Here is a 20,883-nt window from a genome sequence, read left to right as displayed (position 1 = left end):
GAGAAATTGGTCAAGTGAACAAAACATGTTTCCTCGATTTTCTCCTACCAAATACTGAAAAATATACTTAATTGTTTGTATTATTATTATTTATATATTTCCAATCAAGCGTTTTGTCAAGCATTTTTCTTGTTTTTCCTCTTCTTCTCCTGCTCCCTTGCCTTCTGTTGTACGGAAGGTTAGAAGACCTCTTAGTGTATTCCCTGCGGGTTACGGGGTGTAATATAGTGCAGATGTTATAAATGAGTAAAATATAAAAATTAGTGTGAATTCTATGGCTTTAGAATTAGATAGGAAGTCCTGGAGAGGTTTAGAGTGCGGGTGACTTCTCCCTTGGATGTAAAATGTGAAAAAATAATAAAAGAACTGCTGGAGGTGTTAAAAGGTAAATTGAATAGTCTGAGGAATACAAAGAAGTTTTCGTATATATTTTCTTTAAGCCTTTATTTAAAAATATAATTTAAAATTTAATATACAAGTATATAATTGAAAGAGTAAATAATAAGTGACAAATTTGAAAATAATTCTTGTGAAAAATATAAAAGTCGAAAGATTGAAGTGTTCCATTTTTATAAAAGCTTATATATAGAGAAGGCAGGTGAAATAAGGCCCTATCTACACGCAAATGTGGAGTTCTCTTTTCTCCGAAAGTCATAAAAGTAAAATATGTGAATAAAATAAGTAAAAATAGATTTATTTAATTTGTATAACTTTCGTGTGAAAATGTTTATATAAGAAAAGCTAAATTTTAAGGTCTGTTCTATGTTCAGGGATAGACCTAACTTTGTAAGCCTATACAAGGCCTAGAAAGGCCCAGAAACATGCGCTAGTATAATATGAAAATTTTCTTGAAAATAATATTAAATTATTTTATAATTTATTTTAAAAATTAAATAATTTGTCATCATTAAATTCATTATTATTATCATTCAAATAATGAATATTTCATTAAGTCTATAAGGCAAGATGCATTAAGAATTTTACGAATGCGAAAGTTATTTCATATTAAATAAAAATTTCTCAAGCTTTGCATTTATATAATCTCTTAAGATTTAAAAATAATTTTCCAATAAAAATAAAATCTATCCATAATAAATCTTAACATGAAAAATGATTTTTTGACAACCAGCTTGCTTTTTGACATGCAGTGTGTCAAACTATAAGGATTCTTGTAAGATTTCTGTCACCTAAACTTCAAAATAAGGCTTCTGTATCGCATATACCTTCTAAGATTAAACTACAACTAATTGGCTAATGAGCCCTCTATTCGATACTCTTAAGAGGCCTCTTCTGTGCTACTTGTAAGAGCTTTTAACACGTTGAACACAAATCATTTCAATTTTTATATTTGTTTCTTCATCTTCAATAAAACTCTCTTCTTATTATTCATTTATATGTATATTGGTACAAATAAATCTACATGATGATGATGATGATTAACATCTGCAATAGTATACATAATAGTTAATTTATAAATGCCTTTGCACTTGCGATAATACCTATAAAAATCCTCTATGTCTATAATAACACCTAAAAAAGCCTTCACGCCTGCAATTGACCGTGCAAGAGCTTTTACACCTGCGATAATATCTATAAGAGCCTTTACACTTCAATAGTACCTATAAGAACCTTTATATCTGAGATAGTATCTATAAGATCCTTTGTGTCTACAGTCCTACGTTTAAGAGCCATAATACATAAGCGTCCATAGAATAAGATATAAAGACAAAAACATAATTAAAATTTTAATTGATAGAATAATAAAATTAATTATTAAGAAAGGCATTTAAATATAGAAGTTAGAAAGAAGGAGAAGAAAAAGAAGGAAAAAATGTATATATTTGTGTAGAGTTAAACCATCGTAAAAACTGCAATATTAAAAGATAAATAGGCTAGTTGAGATTAGAGGTAATCCCGGTTGAAGTTTATTTGGAGAAAGTTCCGCTTAAATAAACAATGTGAACATTAATTTTGTTTCGCGGTCCTTCTGCCAATCAGAGCTTTCGCCTTCTGTATAATTCAGAAAGAGCCGATTGCCGAATCTGTGGATCGTAATCATCCTTTTTTCTCTTGGAATCTCAGGAGCATTCGGTGAAAATCTCCTTAGTGATAACCGGTTACTACAAGCGGATTAGATCCTTTATGTTGGGAGTAGAGAATCGCCCTCTAAGGCTCTTCAAATATTAACATCTGCAAAATTATACACGAATAATCGCCTCATTATCTGGCCCGCATGTCTACGTAACGTAATAATAAATCCTTGGATGAAACCAATTCTCTACAATTCTTCTACATCATTTTTCCTTTCTTAACTCTTATTATTATAATAATTACCTTCGTAAATGCTAATTAAAGAAAAGGGTTTTAACTATATTAATTGCTTAATTATTTTCCCCACGCGCGGCTTTAATTGTTAAGGGCTTATAAATCTATAGATGTATATAAGGCCTTACTAATTTAAATTTTAAGTTATTTACGGTAATTAAAACAAATGTACTGTATGAGTTATATATAATTTAAATAAATAATAAAAAGCTAAATTTTAATCTATTTAAACGGTTAATAATTAACTTTAAAGTCTAAATATGAGTAAATAAGGCTTAAATAGTAATGTCGAAAAGGGTTTATTTTGATCTTATATGCTTAAATATAATTTAAATAAGTTTTATTTAGCTTATAAACTCTAAACTGTAAAGACACGTTAGATAAACAGAATGAAAAATTTACACTTAAGCTAAACAAGACAGCTTAGGTCCTCACGCTTTTTAGTAGAAGGGCCTTTTATATGTTAGAACTTAGGACTTTAGATATGTAATAAAGCTTAAATAATATGTAAAATCTTAAATATAACCTATATTATCAAAGTCTTTATTTAAGCTTATAAACCTTTTTCCTACAATAATAAGATAATCAATTCGCATCTCATCTGATTATCTTGTAGAAGAAATGATCTTACCGTCAAATATAATCTAACGAAATTACATGAAGATTTCTGTTAACAAACCGAAAGAATTCAATATATATATATTTATCTAATGTTATAAAAGAGCTATTTATAATTAAATTTACAGAATTATATGGCTATTAGGAGGGTTACAATACCTGTCATTATAGAGGGTCGGAGAGAAAAGAAGCTTTAGTTTCCCTAACTTTTAATCTCTAAATTAGCCCTCGTTATCACGTGATCTTACTTCTGACAGATGGCTCCTGTAATCTGACTAGCGATTATAAGGATTTGATAAAATCATTCTTGGATTAATTATATTTCCATTTATAGTCTACTGGTTACGTCACACAATATTGGTAATGTAACAGTCCTTCAGATGTTTGACTTTTTTCTGTTTTTTCTATATTTTTTCAAAGATTTTTTTCGTTTATTTAAATATATATATATAATATCCACATTTAGGATTTAATTTAATTTTAATTAGGCCTACTATTTATGCATACAAATATTATTAACTGATCTATATATAATTGTAATTTATAGAAAAATTAAGCCTTTATGTGTGACAAAGAGAAATTTACTAAATTGGACCGTATAGAACCTTCAGTTCATCTAAAAATCTCATAAACAGCTTTCTTTTCGTAAAGTTTTCCTCTTCCTGTGCGCGCTAAAGGGCCTATTTTCATTTCCATCGCTTCCTGTACTCGCCAAGAAAATAGATTTCAATTGATAGCTATGAAAATAAGCCCCTTTTCCTATATTTCTAGGTATTGCCCCATTATGGACCTGGCCCAATAGAGCTCATATTAAGCACTCTTCGTGTATTCGACAAGGTAAGTGATGAAGCAAGCTCTCTAAACTATTATTTAGTTAAATATAATGTTTTAAAGCTATATTTAAATTAATAGACATTAAATACCTCATATATATATATATTTAAAATATTTATAAAATAAATTATACCTCATTTAGACAATGTTTTTATACAGCGTTTTCATGCTGACAAGTTATATTCGATTCATGATAACTCGTTAAAATAAGCAAGTTATTTAAAAAGGAAAAAAGAGAGAGAGCGAGAGAAAAGGAGAGAAGATAAGTAAGAAAATATCCGTTTTTATTTATCTTTAAAAAATATACAAAACCGAATTGACTAAACAGAAAATAAAAATATCCAAAACTAAGAACGTCAAACGAATTTTTGATTGATTTTTTTTTACTATCGAAGTTTTTTCTGGCTTTAAAGTAATTTCGAACAGTTTCTCGACGGATTTTTGCTGTCGAAACATTCAAAGCCACAAATCTGAGTGGAAAAAATACTTCGCACTCGTCACACTCCGGATTTCAAGCCTTACTGAACTCGAATACAGACAAATCAACACGTTGCCACATAACGAACCATTCCGTCACCTCCGGGATTTGGAAAAAAAAAAAAGAAAATAGCGGTAGAGATTGGTTTTTTAAGCAAAAATGCAGAAAAACAGATTTAGAAAATTTGCTTGCCACTTGCAAGAAGAGAGCTGGAATGACGAAGATACTCTTCTCTATATACGAAACGACCGAGAAGTGATAGCAGCAGCAGTAGCTAAAGGAAAAGAAAAAAGGAAAAAAAAAAAAATGGCGCATCCTGATTCCATCCCAGATTAGGAAATTTCACGGAGTGTCGCTTCAGTCTAGGGGGAAGCTCTGTTCGGGATCTCGAGGGACGTCAGAAGCATTGAAGCAAGGAACCAACTCCATCGATGGCTGGTCTCACAGGGGGATTACACCTTATCGTTCCGTGATGGGCCGACATGTATCAAATAGGAACTGACAACTATTGAAGGCCGCATACATAGTCGTATACCAAAGTTTGGATAGCTCCAAATCGCGATTTTGAAAAGGCGTTGAGGTTTTTTATCTTTTGCAACTACTTTCACTTGGACGGACAAACATAATGATCGAAACACCAAGCAAATAGCTGACGTCACTGATCGTAGATGGAAGCTTTCTTCCCTCCTTTTTTCTTTCTTTTTTATTTGTTTAATAAGTGCTTATGGACTAACAATTCTTAAAACGTTTCAAATGATAAATATATAATGACGTTTTATGTAAAAAAAAAAAAGTTAATTATCGAACGTAATTTTTCAAAAAATCAATAATATTTGTAAGCCTCCGATTATTGTAAATATATACATAGCTATAACATTAATTACCATTAAAATGAATCAATCTTGAGGAATTTTATGTTAAATTAAATATATTTTAAATCTTTTTATTGATTTTTATCATGGAAATTTTTAATATTTACATAAATGAAGTCGATGTAAGAGAAACATGCCCCGATATTTGGAATAGAAGGCTACACGATGTCCCATTAGCAGTCATTTAAAGCAGAAGGACGGACCAGGCCGTCTAGAAATTTATGAGACGGTAATGGACGATCTTGGGGGATTTGCAGTCAGATCATGACACAATGAATGTCAGACGGTCCATTACTTGCCCATGCTCCCTCGATCCCAAATGGATTTAGTGGCAGACCCCATCAGTCCAGAAAAAAGTCCTGCGGACCCGCTTTGCCGATTTTTCTTTTGATCATTCTCCTCTGAATGTAACCAAATAGGATTTGAAGTATCTACTGACCGACAAACAAACGGATGGTTTCCTTCCATTATAACATTTTTTTAAAATTGCTGTGATTCAAATTTTCACCATATATTTTAGAATTTTTAGAATATAAATTCATATATAAAACTCCTATATCCTCATAAAGTCCCTAAAAATTCCTATAAATCTGCATAAATTCAAATATATTTTTTAATATATTTTTTGACATGTAAAAGCATTCAACTTAGGATGTTTGTTTGGTAGATAATAATATAAAAAAGTCTCGTGGGCCACAATTTTCGGTCTCCTTTAGCGAACATTTGTAGCCTTTGAAAGATATAAATTTGTAGACCAGTCGCCTGAAGGCTACTTGAAATGCAAATTGGAAAGAGAGTAAGGTGAAGTCGAAAATAATTTCTTTATGCCGCATATTTAATATTGCGAGAGCGATCGTGGCTGCAGGCTCTACTTCATTCAACAGCATCTGTTGTGCAGGATGAATAGAAACAGCTTCTCCGTTCTATTTGAGTTTGCAATAAGCTGTTTAGAACATAATAGAGCGAGTAAAATCTATCCATTTGAAGAGGAACCCTCGGAGGTGCACAATGGTTGGAGATGGGTTCTATGTAAACCTCGGTCATTATCAAGCAGTGCATTGTCCCGACTGAAAATGGAAGGGAAGAATTACAATGCCTCTCTAGTAATAATGTCCTTATAACACTAAAAGTTATGTCAACACAGTTAGCCCACGGATGAAGTGTGTCTTCTTCAAAAACATTATGTTTTATCAACTAAGCTTCGTTTTAGTGCTTTTATTCAATATATGAAATATTCCTATTCCTTCTGAACCCTCGAAAATATTACATTACATGAATATTTATGAATATATTACATGAATATATGTCATCTCGCGGTTGACACTAGTAGAATTCTCATATTTGGTAGTAATTTATCGAAAAAAATCTCACGCTTGACACATGTATATAATGTAAACCTCGCATTAGTCGCTAATTTATTTAATAAAACTGAGAGATTTTACCTTAATAAAATATAAACAAACACCTGAAAAAATAATAAACTAAATAATAAGAAATTGACTTCGATTCTACACAATTCTTTAATAAAACTTCTATAAATATTCATTTATTTTAATTAAATAAAATCTAATTAATACACGTTGATATTAAATTCAAATACCAGTTCAGAGCCATCTTATTATATAAAAATATATGTTAAATTATACTTTTAAAGCATTTTAATAAACTCTGGATTCTTCATTTTATAAAATAATATTTAAATTATTATATTTAATAAACTAAAAAAATTAATTAAAATTAATTCGAATTAAGTACTCATTTAAAAGCTGTTAAAATACCGTAAAGATGAAGCATTTAAAAAAATTAATATTGTTATAATCTAATATTAATTAAGTTATTGTTTTTATAATATTAATAATTTGTTTACTTATTTTAATAAAGAATTAATCAGATAATAATTTTATTCATTCTCTGATGACGTTTTTAATGTTTTAATTAATTTATCTAAAGAAAAAATTTGTTTAAATTTATAAATAAACGAAAATTCCATTCAAAAACCTCATACAAGACATTAATTCTGTGAAAACCTCACATAGAGTATCTCGCATTTGGGATGAATTAACCGAAAAAGTCTTCTAATTTTTAATAAATCAAGCTTAAAAATCTCACTCAGTGAGCCTCGTATATGTTAATTAACTTATAAACGGAAACTTTATATAGAAATTAATCGAAAAAAGCCTCACGTTTGGTAATTAAGAAGTGAAAAGTTGGTGTGGGAAACATCGATTTACTTTTTAAAATCGGAAGATTTTTCGGTCTCCGATAAATCTTCCAAATTTAATGCAAATTGTGGCATACGAGGTCTAAAAATTATATACGAAAGAGGATAAGTGATTGGTTAAATCGAAAAAATGTCGGAACTAATTGCAAAGTGGGTTCGACTCGGTGGGCGCGAGTATTAAATAATGGAAGAGATTTTATTTCTGCCAATTATTATACATTTGTTCTCAATTAAGATAACTGGAAGAGTGGAAGAGAGTTGACCGCCTGCCATTGGACGAATGAGACAGGGGAGGTCCCATACGCGTCCATCCAATGGAGCGTCGCTATGGCGTCTTGCCAGATCCAGATAGGGCTTTCGATCAGAATGGCTGTCTTCGGGCCTCAAACGTCTAAAGGCCCGTGTTCTAGTTAATAATTTCGTCATATCCCGATGAGTTTCCGATAAAAAATTTTTTTAAAGATGTCGTCGGAAAGGAAGGAGGAACAGATTTGCAAAAGCGAAACGAGTGTCAATCAGGAAGCCAAGGCCGGTGTTGCCGCTTCCAAAAATCCTTTTTCTATCATTAACATTTTGAATAGAACGGAACCAAAAAGAAAGAACTTGGCCGATAGTTCGGTGAGTGTGGATGATCGTGCTGCCATCTCGCGGTTGACCTTTGACACGCCACTCAATGTGGTACGACCTTCTAGTCTGCTTCCGGTGCGGAAGCCAAGTCCGTGGTACCCGTGGGCCTCAGGTGAGTAAAATTTCAATTCATCCCCTCCTCATCATCTACTTTGTTCTCGCCTCATCGATCCTTTAACTCGTGTAGGGCCTCTATAACTCTTTCGTTATTTTCATACGGGGGAAAAACACTTAAACTACTTTTTCCAGGTTAGAAAATTGCGAAATAATTACTTTAAATTTAGTAAATCTTGTAAAAAAATAATAATAATAATAAACTTTTTCTGTAAGAAAATAAATCTTTAAAAATTAGGAGAATTAAACGTAATTTTAAGCCTGTTTTCATGCAAATTAATGTAAGTCTAAGCTTGGTGTTTTAGAGAAAAACAAAGCGTTTTTAATGTTAAAAGCTGATTTAATTAATAAATTCTTAAGAAACACGTGTCAAATTTAGTCAAATTTTATGTAAATTAATTCTAAAAACTGTAATAAACGAATAAATAAATAAATCTTAATTTAAATACCGCTACTATCTTCATCTCTCTAAAAGACAAATTTTAGGCCAGGAAACCTGATAAAATATTGATAAACTGTGTAAAAATACAGAAAATATTCCGATTTATTAGTATAAATTCAGAATTATTTAAAAATAGTAAAATATTTCTTGTTTAAGTAGATTTTTATTCGATTTTAAAGTAGTAGGATAGTAGTGACGATTGCTGACAAATTATATTTATAAATAGGCCTATTTGTTAGGAATATAATGTCTTTATGACCATTTGAATTGACTCCAGTCGAACAAAAGGAGATTTTTGCTTAAGTTAAGGAGAAATTTGCTAGAGTATAAGAGTTGACAGCGACACAAATCTTAAAAAATTGAGCAAGACGGAAGGGAATTCCTTCTTTCTCGGGGAATAAGAGTCGAATGGAGGAAAACGACGATCAAATCGTTGCGGCCTACAGGCCCTAAATCTTTAAAAAAATCGATATTTTTGAATTAAAATTACGCTAAAATACACTAGAAATAATTTTTAAATATATTGTATATTAAAAGCATTAATTAATCATGTATTTAAACTAATTTAATCATAGTGGTGATGCGTTAAATCTGATAAAAGTATCCAGAAATTCATAAAATAAACGACTTTTTTGAAGGATTTGTAAGCTTATTTTAGTATTTTTATAAATATAATGAAATATGTTTGGATATTTATTACATTCTATGGAGATGTGCGGCTTAGGATTTGTGATATTTGTTGCAACAATCTTAAAAATTACGTATTATAAGTGTTAAAATATATTTAAAAAGCTTTTAATTCGTTGAAATATGTTAAATTTAAATTTTGGGGAAGAAATTTTTGTTTTTTTTTAAGGTTGAATTGAATGAAATTTCGAAGGTTGATGGCTTCAACAAGTGTGTCATGGTCTGTTACATAAAACTCAATTAATAACCCCATTACTATTACATTCTTTAAGTTACAGTTGGTTAAATCGGAAACGAGATGTTAACAAAGAGTTATAGAAAAAGACATTTGGTCAATTTAAAAGTATAGTAAATAGGAACAACTTCTTTAAAAGTTGATAATTTCCCCCAAAGATTTCTTAAAGCCAATTGAGATGATCCTATTTCTTGAACGGATTTAGAGGTCCCAAGATAGCGTTGCTTAGCAACGGAAGATACCAATGAAACATTTAACACCGACATCAGCCATCCTTCGATTGGTGCAGCAAGTGGACATCGGGCCTCTTAAGAGAGTGTGACAGGCCGACAACCCGGCTAAATTGGACTGCACCCGACGACATCGCCACTTGATTACCCGCATTCGGCCCTCTCCCTCTTCTGTCAGGATGAAAGAGTGGATTTTCCAACTTCTTCCCACTTCTGGGTCGAGCAATTCTCCTGCAACAGCTCCTGAAATTCCTTCAATAGGGAAGGTATAAATAAAAGAAGATCGACGCAATTGCTGGAACTTCTCCCCGAGCAAATCAAGAGAAACCGAAAATATCTCACTGAAAATAAGGTTTTTATTCCCTAATACTACCTATTCCCGACTCCCTAAATAGGTTCTTAAATGAAGTTTCTTCTTCTTTTCCTTCCTTTTTCTTCTTCCTCTCTTCCCCGCTTACTAAAAGAATCCTTAGCATCGTTTATACGATAAATAAACAGTATATTGAATTTACATTTTCGTCATCCCACTTGACCTCGGTATCAAATTAATAAAAAATTGTTTAAATTTTACAAATATGTGCTTCAAATTAAGGAGATGATTGTGTTTTTTCCATTAAATCTCCAGACAATAATGCTTTAAAGCGGCTCGTAACATTTTACGTATGGTTGTACCACGTAAAATGTTACGATTACATCCCGTATACTACTTATTTATGTCAATTACGAGGCCAGCTTATACAGAGTACGATGAACAAAAGTTAACCATTGTCATAGGTTTTTTTTCCACCAATCCTGTAAAAGATTACGTCGATTTATTAATATACACGCTGGTGTACAGTACCCAGAAAACAGTAAACTGACTGGGCCATCCAGTGTATTACAACTTATGCTAATAGCTTATATTTTATATTTATATATTTCTTAATTTCTAATTCAAAAAACGTGCAAAAAACAAGATTTTTGTGTGTAAATTAGCTTCAGATTTTAAGTTAAAGGGAAGGAAAAATGCTAATATGTTATTACATACTTCTGTGAATTTATATTTATTTCAATTTATTTCATATTTAAGATATTTAATCACTATTTCTTTTTTTTTCTAACATTTTTTAAATGTAGAATATCGTAGAATTAACCGTTTCTCTAATTAACGACTGGTTTTTAGTCGAGAAAAATTAAAGTTTTAACTTTTTTTTTTCCTTGATAAGCATAAAAATTATAAGTTTAAAAATTATATCGCCTATTAAAATATAAATATTTCATATATTTTAAATAAATTATTATAAAAAAAAAGAATTTTCTACTTATAAAAAGAAGATATCAAGCTTTTTTATGAAAATTATTTATAATTCTTTTATTCCTTAAATAAAAAATAATGTTGATAAACTGTTAAAGATATTCTATAGGAAATTTATAACAATATCAAATGATTTTAAGAGCATTAGTACAGAATTATCATCGTGATTTCATAATGCTGTAAGGATATCTTATAGCCTATTTCTATTTGAATATTGTAAAGACATATTTTTCTCTATTAATTATAAAATTTTAACTAGAATTATCTCTTTTACCGAGATATATTAGAGTTATAATATATCTAGTATATAATATACTATAGAGCTTATATAAGCACCCATTCGTCCTATGAGAGTTACTCTAAAAGTCTTCTAAGTACTCCTATTTTTCGGTTATTATACTTAAATTTTGTAAAGATAAATAAAGAATATATTTAAATAAAGATAATTTCACACATTTTCTATAAAATTTAGAAAGTTTGAAGCGTTATTAACCATTACAGACAATAGAATTTCATTAAATAAAACTGTCAACAGGAATTTCGAATATTTTTTATAACATATGACAGTCTTCAAGTAAACTATTTTACGCTCTATTTTCATACTTTAATACTGATCACTCGATTTACGAATTAAATGAGTATTAAAGCTTCTTTTATAAAATGCTACTACAGTACTTATCTTTTACATCATCATCTTAACGATAATGCGGAGATTTTTAAAGGTTCATCATCATTAACTTAATGACGTCAATTAACTTTTAAATCTTTCCTCTTCATTTTTAATTTGTTAAAATTTATAAACATTGTATCGAGTAGAAGGGGGAGGAGGAAAAAAGTGTTAAATGCTCGATCATTTAGCCTCAAATTGAACCCTTTAAGAGTAAAACAGAAATAGAAAACGAAAGAAATTTCCATCTTTTAATGAAGCTGTAGGCCCTTTATAAAGCTGTTGTCACTTAAAAAAAAAAAAAAAATGCATGTCGTCATTGGCGACTGGGCCTTGTGACAAATTGACTTTCTTCCCACAAGCTGCTATTTACTGACTACATCGCTTTTCCATTTGGAAGGGCGCAAGCCTACAGGGAAGAGGGTTTTCCTTGTAATGACGCTGATCCTGTACGAAAATGTTCATATTGACGAGCTATTATGCACAATGTTTCATTTTTACAACAATAAAAATTTATGAAAAATTTAAATAAATATAATATAAAATTAAAATTACATTTTAAGGGCGGTAACTGGAAACGAATCAATAGAGACAGACGCCTTTTATTGAACACTACTATTAAGATTTGCCTATGGATGATACCTATCTTTCATAGATAGGTATCGTCCATTGAACACTAAAGGTATGTCGATGAGCTCTGTTTAAGGGTGGCCTATATAATTTCTCTGCATAACTTCTATATAATTTCATAGAGCTATACATAAGAATATCTCTCATAGAGCTCTAAATAAGAGCTATATGTAAAGATACAGTATATTTCGTTGAGCTCTGTTTAAAGGTTATTTTCCATTGAGCTCTATATAAGGGTATTTTTCATTAAGATTTATATAAATATATCTTTTAAAGAGCGCTACCATTATATTAACCTTGATTGATATCGATAAATATCTCTAGTTTAATTAATGAAAGATGTCAATAAATATAATTTTAATAAATTGGAGAAAGATATCTTCACTCATCTGCGGAAAATAAGAAATTTTAAAAACATTTTTTCAACCAAAACACTTAAATATCTATGCAGGAAAGCTTAGTTTACCATAAGATCGAGTGAACCAATATCCCTTTTATATGAGAATTAAATTAAATAAAAATTCTATTTTTTTAATAATATAAGCTCCTTATCATTTTAATTGTGTTATTTGAAATCATTTAATATCGTTTTGCAACTTTTTATTCCTTACTGATATCCACTTCAGTAAGGAAGTAACGAGCAAAGCATCTAATCATTTACTTCTTAAATATACCTTACTATAAATAGAGCTTACATATTAACATACAATTTAAGATACAAACCTCGAAACAAAGGAACACCCCGATTTAAAGGGTCTTTAAAGGGATTTAAAGATGATCCCGAATCTTTAAATCGGGGTGCTTCTTTCACCATCTTCAGAAATCATCATGAAATAAAATTTTATATTGTTTGCTTATAGTTTTACTTAATTTATTTTAAACACATTATTAATAATTCTATTTTACTCTAATTAAGCTATTTTTATTTGTAATTAGCACCTAGATATCCCTTTTTTAAAAGTGGGAGTCTTAAATCGAAGTTTAATGATGCTATTTATACACTGTACATACGTATACAACAAGGTGACTTGTCAGTTGACTGCATCTTGTATCTGTGTCCAAGTATATTTGTGAAAACGAATCGTAAACTGAAACTGAATCCGAGCATTGTTTTTGTTTGACAATGATTAACTGTCTTTTGGGCTAAATAGTAAGATACATATTTTAAAATTAATATTAACTCTACTCGCATCTCTTTTTAATTAAGTAACTTTTTTTAAATAAATTTTTATTTATTAGGACAATTTCTGTATCTTTTAACGTATAAGAAACGTTTCTAAAATCATTTATAAATATAAATTAACAGTAAAATTTTACTGTAAATTGAGATACTATTTATATAATGATAGATAAATGGGGTGTAATTTTCGCTTTTCTGTAGTAGAAATTTTGTTATTTATGCCTATTTTACTCTATTTTATATATAAATATACGTAATGTAATACCAGTAGCATAATTAGAATCGATATTAGCGGGTCCGAGTTCAAATGTGCAAACCTATATTTTCCCTGTGAATGTACCGTACTGTACTGTACAATACAGCACAATGTTATATTGTATATATGCAGCGTTGCCGAGAGAGAGAGGGAAGTTGAGATATTCCTCGGGCCCGGAGAAAACTTAGGGCCTCCTATTTCCTATATTCAAATTTTTATCCTATATTTATTTGTTGTTCTTTCTTTATTTATTTACAAAGGGGGCCAGGTTCACTTATGGTCTCTCCCTGGTTACACTACTGTCTAATACACTGACACTACAGAAAAATCAATTGTATAATCTATATAATATAAGCTAAAACTCTATATAGATTGTATAATGTAATATAGGTTACTGATATATATTACTAGTGTATACAATTTTACATATATACAGTTCTATATATAAGACCGAGTGTAAATTTTGTAGTGTAACACACTGATACAGCATAGCCTATACAGAATCGGTGTTATATTATACAGCTTAGTCTTATATTTTATGTTTTATATTATATAGATTATACAATTAATTTTCTTGGGTAAATTCCATGGCTTTTCAGGTAAATTTACATGATTTTTTACATACATTTTTATTCCGTACAGGCCTATATTTTGTATCCTTAAGGCAATTGTTGATATTTCTCGTTCCTCCGATCTTCTTTACGCTTAGTTTTTCCCTTTGATTATAATTTTAAAATATTTTTTTCTATATTTTCTCGAGAATGTAGTCAATTAACGGAACGTTAAAGCTAAGGAACTACATCTATATATTCTGGTTAGGCCTACTTTAAGCAATTATATTATGAGATATCGTTATTAATAGGATTATAAATGACTAATATATGGTACTACTGTATACTAAGATGCATAATTAGGTATTTAATTCTCTATAAGGAGGAAAGAGAATTAGTCTAACACCTTCATAAATGCGTTTTTCTGTCTGGTCGCCACTTTCTTTAAAAGAAAATGAAAATCTGATCTTACCTTAAGGATTTTTAAAACTATTTTAAAGCAAATTCAACAGCTTTTTAATTATATTATCGAATTTTAGAGCAGGGTATCAAATATTTTTTTAAAATTAAACGAATTTTTCTAATCTTTTTGAAGGAATACAGAATCATTTCAGGGATTGCGATAGTGAGAAGCCTTTTAGACTAATGCAGATGATTAAATATCACGAGTCTATTCATATGTGAATATGTAATATGGATCAATTACAACATTTCCGAGATTTTCATGGCTTAGATTATCTATTTAACTAATACCTGATGTTTAAACAGTTTAACTATATTCAGCAATCACAGAGAAAGTGAGAGAGAAGCTATGTTTAAACGTTTTCTAAATAAGGCTTAAAGTTAACCTACACCTAAAAAACAAAAAACCTAATAATAATTGAATTTTATGTATAGTTTTAATTTAAAGATAAAATTAAGCCTGAATTCTATAGAAATTTTGAGATATTTAATAATATTTAAGCGTACGTAACACTCTTTAGAGATGCTTTTATAATTCATCCTTCGAAGTGTAAAGAATTAAATTATGTAAATTATGATTTAAATAAGTTATTCACTTACTCGAAATTTATATAAGCATATTTTAAACAATATGATTTGTAAGTTGTAACCGTTGAGTAATTAGAATGAGTCATACGAAGAGCGTGATGTAGGAAGAAAGATGCGGAGGTGATGCTGGAACGTAGACATGACGAATGACTAATTCTGGAAAAAAGACAGCGGTACGTCTAGAGGAATTGGTGAAGGAAAAGCAAAAGTTTCATTTAAATAAACCGAAAATTTAATAAATTCTTCTTGTGAAGAGAAGATTTTTAAATCGAAAGGCATTTCGTAACAGTTTGGAGAGGGGCAGGAAATCGTATTAAACTTAACAGTAAGATTTATTCTCAAGATGATGTCAGGAATAGGAATACAAACCGAGATACACTTACACAGTTAAGTCCACATCAAAGGGAGAAGAGAACGTCCATCCATCCGAAGCCAGGATTTGAAAGACGGATCTTTTGTTGAAGATAAAGAAGAAAATATATCCAAGTACATTAACCACAGTTTGAAAAGGAAATATAAAGTTTGTGATTTTTTAGAAGAGTAAAACATGAACGTCTTGGGAATTAGTCCGGACTATTATTTTGGAATAACTTAGGCTTTCTTTCTCTACCCATATGTGATTTCAATCAATAAATACGGGTTTTAACTTTGTTTTCAGATTTCTCTTATTTTTTACTAAATGCCTAGGTATGTATCTGAATAACAATAAAGAAAAACATGTACTGTACAGTACATATGAGCTTCAATACTTTCTAGAAATGGTTAGAATGCCGGTAAGAACACATATATGGAGGATTATCATCTTTATCCGGGATGCTGGAATGCTGAATTAGATCCATATATAGATTTATCAGCTGTAAACCTGTAGATAATTAGTGTAATAAGGTTCTTACACGAATATCAATTATCTATCACTATATAGGAAGAAGGAAAAGGAAAGATTCTTAAGGAGAATTTATATAGATTACTTGTTATAAACGATCAAATCATCTAACATCCTTTCCTGCTTCTTTCTCTCTGTCTTTATCCTTCTACACATCCTTCTAACAGTTTTCGGTTCCTTTCACAACCTGTCCCATCGAATTTGGGACAGATTGTGAAAGGACAGGTTCAGAAAAAGAAGGGAAAAATCCCTTTTTCTTTGAAAGATGCAAGAGTTATCAATGCCAAGCTCTAGAGATAAATAGAGAACATAGATACAGTTTAGAACCTACTAAATACCTGTAATGATGATGAAAATGATGTATTTTCTAAAGTATTTACGCTTCAAAAATTTAATACGTCAATGCGCTCAATGAAATCGCTATAAATATTATTTTTGTTACTTCCACATCATTTATTATAATTAAGAATCATATAATTACTTTTATGAGTACTTTTCTATATCTTATTAAATATTTAATATCTAATGATATATAATTAATTAAATAGATTTTAACTCTTTATCTCAAATTCAGAGCTTCTCGAGAGTCGGGAGAATCCCGGATCACTTATGTTTTTGAGGCCACAGTAAGTGTTAGACACGAGCCAAATTGCTTCCCTTATGATGGGGCCTATTTATTAAGTTATAAATTATAAAATGGCAATTATCTAAACATTTTAATTAGAAAACAAAGATTTTAAAAAAATTATAGGAATTTAATTTGCGATAGAGTAAAGTGGATTTAAAAATGCTTTTTTTTAATTCAATAAAACTCAAAAAGTGGAAAATTGTTTCGTTACATAAATGATATCCTGTGGGGCGACAAATGCAATTGTGTACATAACAATTCCTATCAATTGGGCTATTTACACGAATAATATTCGTTTCTTTTGTTAAATTTAATATTGTTTTTTCAGCAAACAAATTCTTCTTCCTCTTTTTTTGCCTTCGTCTTTGGAGAGAAATTTTCGTTTATTTAAAAACCTTTCATGCCTTGGTAATACTAAAACTGTTCCTGCGGACATTTTTTTCCCAAAAATTAAATAAATACCCTCAGGCTTGATTATAATTAAACAAATAAAGTGTAACAATTGATAATCAAGTGAAAGTTGTAAGAAATTCATTCACTCACTCTCCCTCTCTCTTTCTTTCTCTCTCTCACTTTATCAAATTTATTCTCCATGAAACTTAAAACTTAATAGCTTTAAACGATAAATTTCTAGAATATCTTAACCTTTCTAAGAAGAATATCCTTATTAATATCCTTAAACTCCTTAATTAATTTTTAATGATGCTAATTTATGACATTTATATATAAAAGTTTCCATTTAAACGACTGTTAAGTACGTTTTGACACGAGAAAAAATATCAGGAAGATGCTTTAATTTCTGTATTTTCATCCATCGTTAATAATTCCGTTAATAGAAAAGCCATTTCTTTTCTATTAACGGATTAAAATTTTATCAATTATCAATTATCTCCTCATTAGGAGATGATGCTAACGATGTTAATGATTTTTATTAATTAATTTATTGTACTTTTGTTTTGTTGTTGCAGGTCCAACAACGACATCTCCCATCTCCAATAGACTGGAAACTAACATCGCTAACAGGTTACCTTCTCCCGTATCTTCTCCTCCATCAGGACATCCGAGATCAGATTCTGGAGAAGGAGAACAAGATCTAACAGAAGATGGAAACAGAGACAGCAAAAAGAGCCGAAGGAAGAAAAAGACTCGAACTGTGTTCACCAGAAGTCAAGTATTTCAATTAGAATCGACCTTTGACATGAAACGATACCTTTCCAGTTCGGAAAGAGCGGGTTTAGCCGCATCCCTTCATTTGACAGAAACTCAAGTGAAAATATGGTTTCAGAATCGTAGGAATAAATGGAAACGTCAATTGGCAGCCGAATTAGAAGCTGCAAACATGGCTCACGCAGCTGCTACTCAACGCTTAGTACGCGTACCCATCATCTATCACGATAGTGGGTCCGCTCACAACAGCGATTCCACCACTGCGCCTTATCCACCCATCTATTATCACCCCTCCTTTAATCCCAATCAGGTGAATTCGGTTCGAGCTCCTCTACCCTCTCTCGTATGACCTTCGCCTGTAGGTGAGTGTTTCTAGGAGAATCAAAAAAATAAAATAAAATAAAATAAAAATAAAAAGTCGTGATTATCGTGGAAGTGACGTGGAAAATCTCTTCCTCATCCTTTATTTTCTAGTGATTGTTTGCGACGACGCAGTGTATATATACAGTTTGTTTTTCTTGGTGTGTGACACCGATGATGTTGTTTGGTACACCTCATGATCATATTGTAATAAATACACTATGTGAGCCTTGCTCTAATCACTTCTCTTGTGTGTTTTAAACTATATATTTACTTCTCTATACACAAGGCCAACGAGGAAGGGAAGCTGAGGACATAGCCATGATCCCTAGCGTATATAAAGGCCCGAGTCAGAATCTTTATGATAAAATCGTGATAACATTTGAGCTTCAAGTCAGAAGAACATATTGAGGGCCTCGGGGCCTAATCTTACAGAACGTAATCATTTTCCACGGCCTTTTCTATGGAAAAGTATAATCACATTAAACACTCGCGGAGAAAGGCATTCAGGAAAGATCTTTATTAAAAAACACTTTTCTATAAATATACATTATAGAATTTTAAAATAATTTAATTAGATTTAAACGAATTTGCGTATAATTCTACAAAGTAAACCGGAAATCAATCATAAAAAAAGAATAATCGGATGATTGAATCGAAGAACTTGTCTATTTTTTTTAAAATTAAAATCGGAAAATTGATTTTCAGATACAAATTATTACTATAGTTAGCAATTTAATCTATAATCCTACGTAATTTAATATAATAATTCTCATCCATTTTAATTTAATTAGAATAAAAAGTAAACATAATTTAATCACCATTACCGTAGAGATCTATTGGAATTTGAACAATGTCTAAACCCATAATAGATGCTAACGAGACGAGAAAATAATTAAACAAACATCAAATATTATATTATCATTTGTTAAATATGAATTTAAATTTTCTTTAAATTTGTTCTAAAATAAATATTTAACACTTAATTTTCAAATTTCATTATAATAATATAAAAGATAATTATGAAAAGTATTATTATTATCATCATCATATGAAACAAAGAGAATTAATTTTCTTTTTTTTATTATTTTAATTTTAATAATTAACAATTAATTTACTTTATAATCAAATTTATTTATATATTTCAATTAAATCATATTAAATTCTTTACAAAATATCATTCGACATATATTAAATTAGATTAACAAAATCAATATTAGATTTTATTGTTCGTACGGTGCCTTGTCGTGTAACATTGTTTATTGATAATTCAAGTGAACTTAAACTAGAAAATAATAAAGTTTAATTCATTAGTATAAAAGTTTTATCAATTTTAAATTAAAACACAGTCGTATTTTTCTTATTTTATTCGTCTTTATCCTCCTTTAGCATCCTTCTCCAAGTTCGTCTTCTTGCCCTTCTTTTTGATACATTATCGCTTTAATCGAAAAGTTTCAGCAAATAAATCCCCTAAAATAGAGTCTTTTATAAATATTTAAATGTCTAACATTGCATTTTTTCACATACACATAGCTTAATCCTCTTTTCATCCTCTAATAATTTATCATAAATTATGCAAGTTAAACGTTTTCTTAATGGGGTAAAGTGTTTAGATAATAGCTACTTTCCTATAGAAATCTCCGCCATTAAGATGAAAAAAAAATGATAAACCGAGTCAATAAAAAATTATATTTTATGCTTGACAGATAAATTTTTGAATATTTCAACGTGGGGATTTCAGTTTAGCGATTGTATGCTTGTCTGTTTTTATAAGATTACCAAGATGAAATTTGATGAAGAAGAGCTATCAAGAAACCAAAAATACGAAATCGTTTTCTCCTTCTGCTTCATAAATTATGCATGGAAAGTACTTGTGAGGATTCACTTTTACCTTTCTTTCAGCATACGTCGAAAATTAATTTATGTAATTACGTTTTCGATAAAGATGTAGTAGAGAAGTCCCCTGCCAATAACACTTCACTGCAATACTTCGGATATTTGGAGCTTGAAGAGAATTTCTGGTAAGTTTTAAATGCTAGATTCAACAGATGCGCCAATTTTATTATGATTTTTTTGAATATATTTAATTCTATTTTTAGACGAGCCATACAAAAATTCATTCAAGTAATTCAGGTAAAAAAGTGTTTTATATGATCTTAATTATCACTCCTTAGAATAGGATGAATTTTGAATTTTAATGATTAAAAAATAGCATCTTAGTCAATTCAGCGTAAAAATATAATATTTAATTATTAAAAATTGTCAAAAAAATTCATCATTTATTTTAATATTCTCTCGAGAATTCAAAAATTTTGCTTAATTAATACTTGTTTCTCTATCGTGTTAAATTACTTTAAATGTAATTAAGGTAGATATTTTTGTTTTATAAATTTAGAAAATTTAATTTAATTAGATACCATTTAATTTGAATTAGTGTTTAAATTTCATTTACGGCTGTAGAAATTCAAATAAATAGGTAATCGTTCAGTAATTCATAGTAGAAGTACTTGATAATCTGTCAACTCCTATTTTTC

The 20,883-nt window shown here is 29.8% G+C and overlaps 1 protein-coding gene across 1 annotated transcript; it reads left to right on the top strand.

Moving 5' to 3' along the window:
* Positions 1 to 7,810: 7,810 nt before the first annotated feature.
* LOC136975455 (homeobox protein HMX3-B-like) lies at positions 7,811 to 18,338 on the top strand. Its single transcript, XM_067270516.1, has 2 exons — positions 7,811 to 8,087; positions 17,791 to 18,338. Exons 1-2 carry the CDS (start codon positions 7,811 to 7,813, stop codon positions 18,336 to 18,338), a joined length of 825 nt encoding a protein of 274 aa, XP_067126617.1.
* Positions 18,339 to 20,883: the final 2,545 nt, after the last annotated feature.

This window comes from Centruroides vittatus, unplaced genomic scaffold (genome assembly GCF_030686945.1).
Source record: "Centruroides vittatus isolate TY-2023 unplaced genomic scaffold, ASM3068694v2 contig_371, whole genome shotgun sequence".
Lineage (NCBI taxonomy): Eukaryota > Metazoa > Arthropoda > Arachnida > Scorpiones > Buthidae > Centruroides > Centruroides vittatus.
This window is presented reverse-complemented; position numbering and strand designations above follow the sequence as displayed.

Excerpts from the sequence above, each read along its gene's own strand:
- LOC136975455 (XM_067270516.1), top strand. The coding sequence starts at position 7,811 with ATGTCGTCGGAAAGGAAGGAGGAACAGATTTGCAAAAGCGAAACGAGT. Across the intron at positions 8,088-17,790 it reads GTGGTACCCGTGGGCCTCAG|GTCCAACAACGACATCTCCC; the intron begins GTGAGTAAAATT and ends TTGTTGTTGCAG.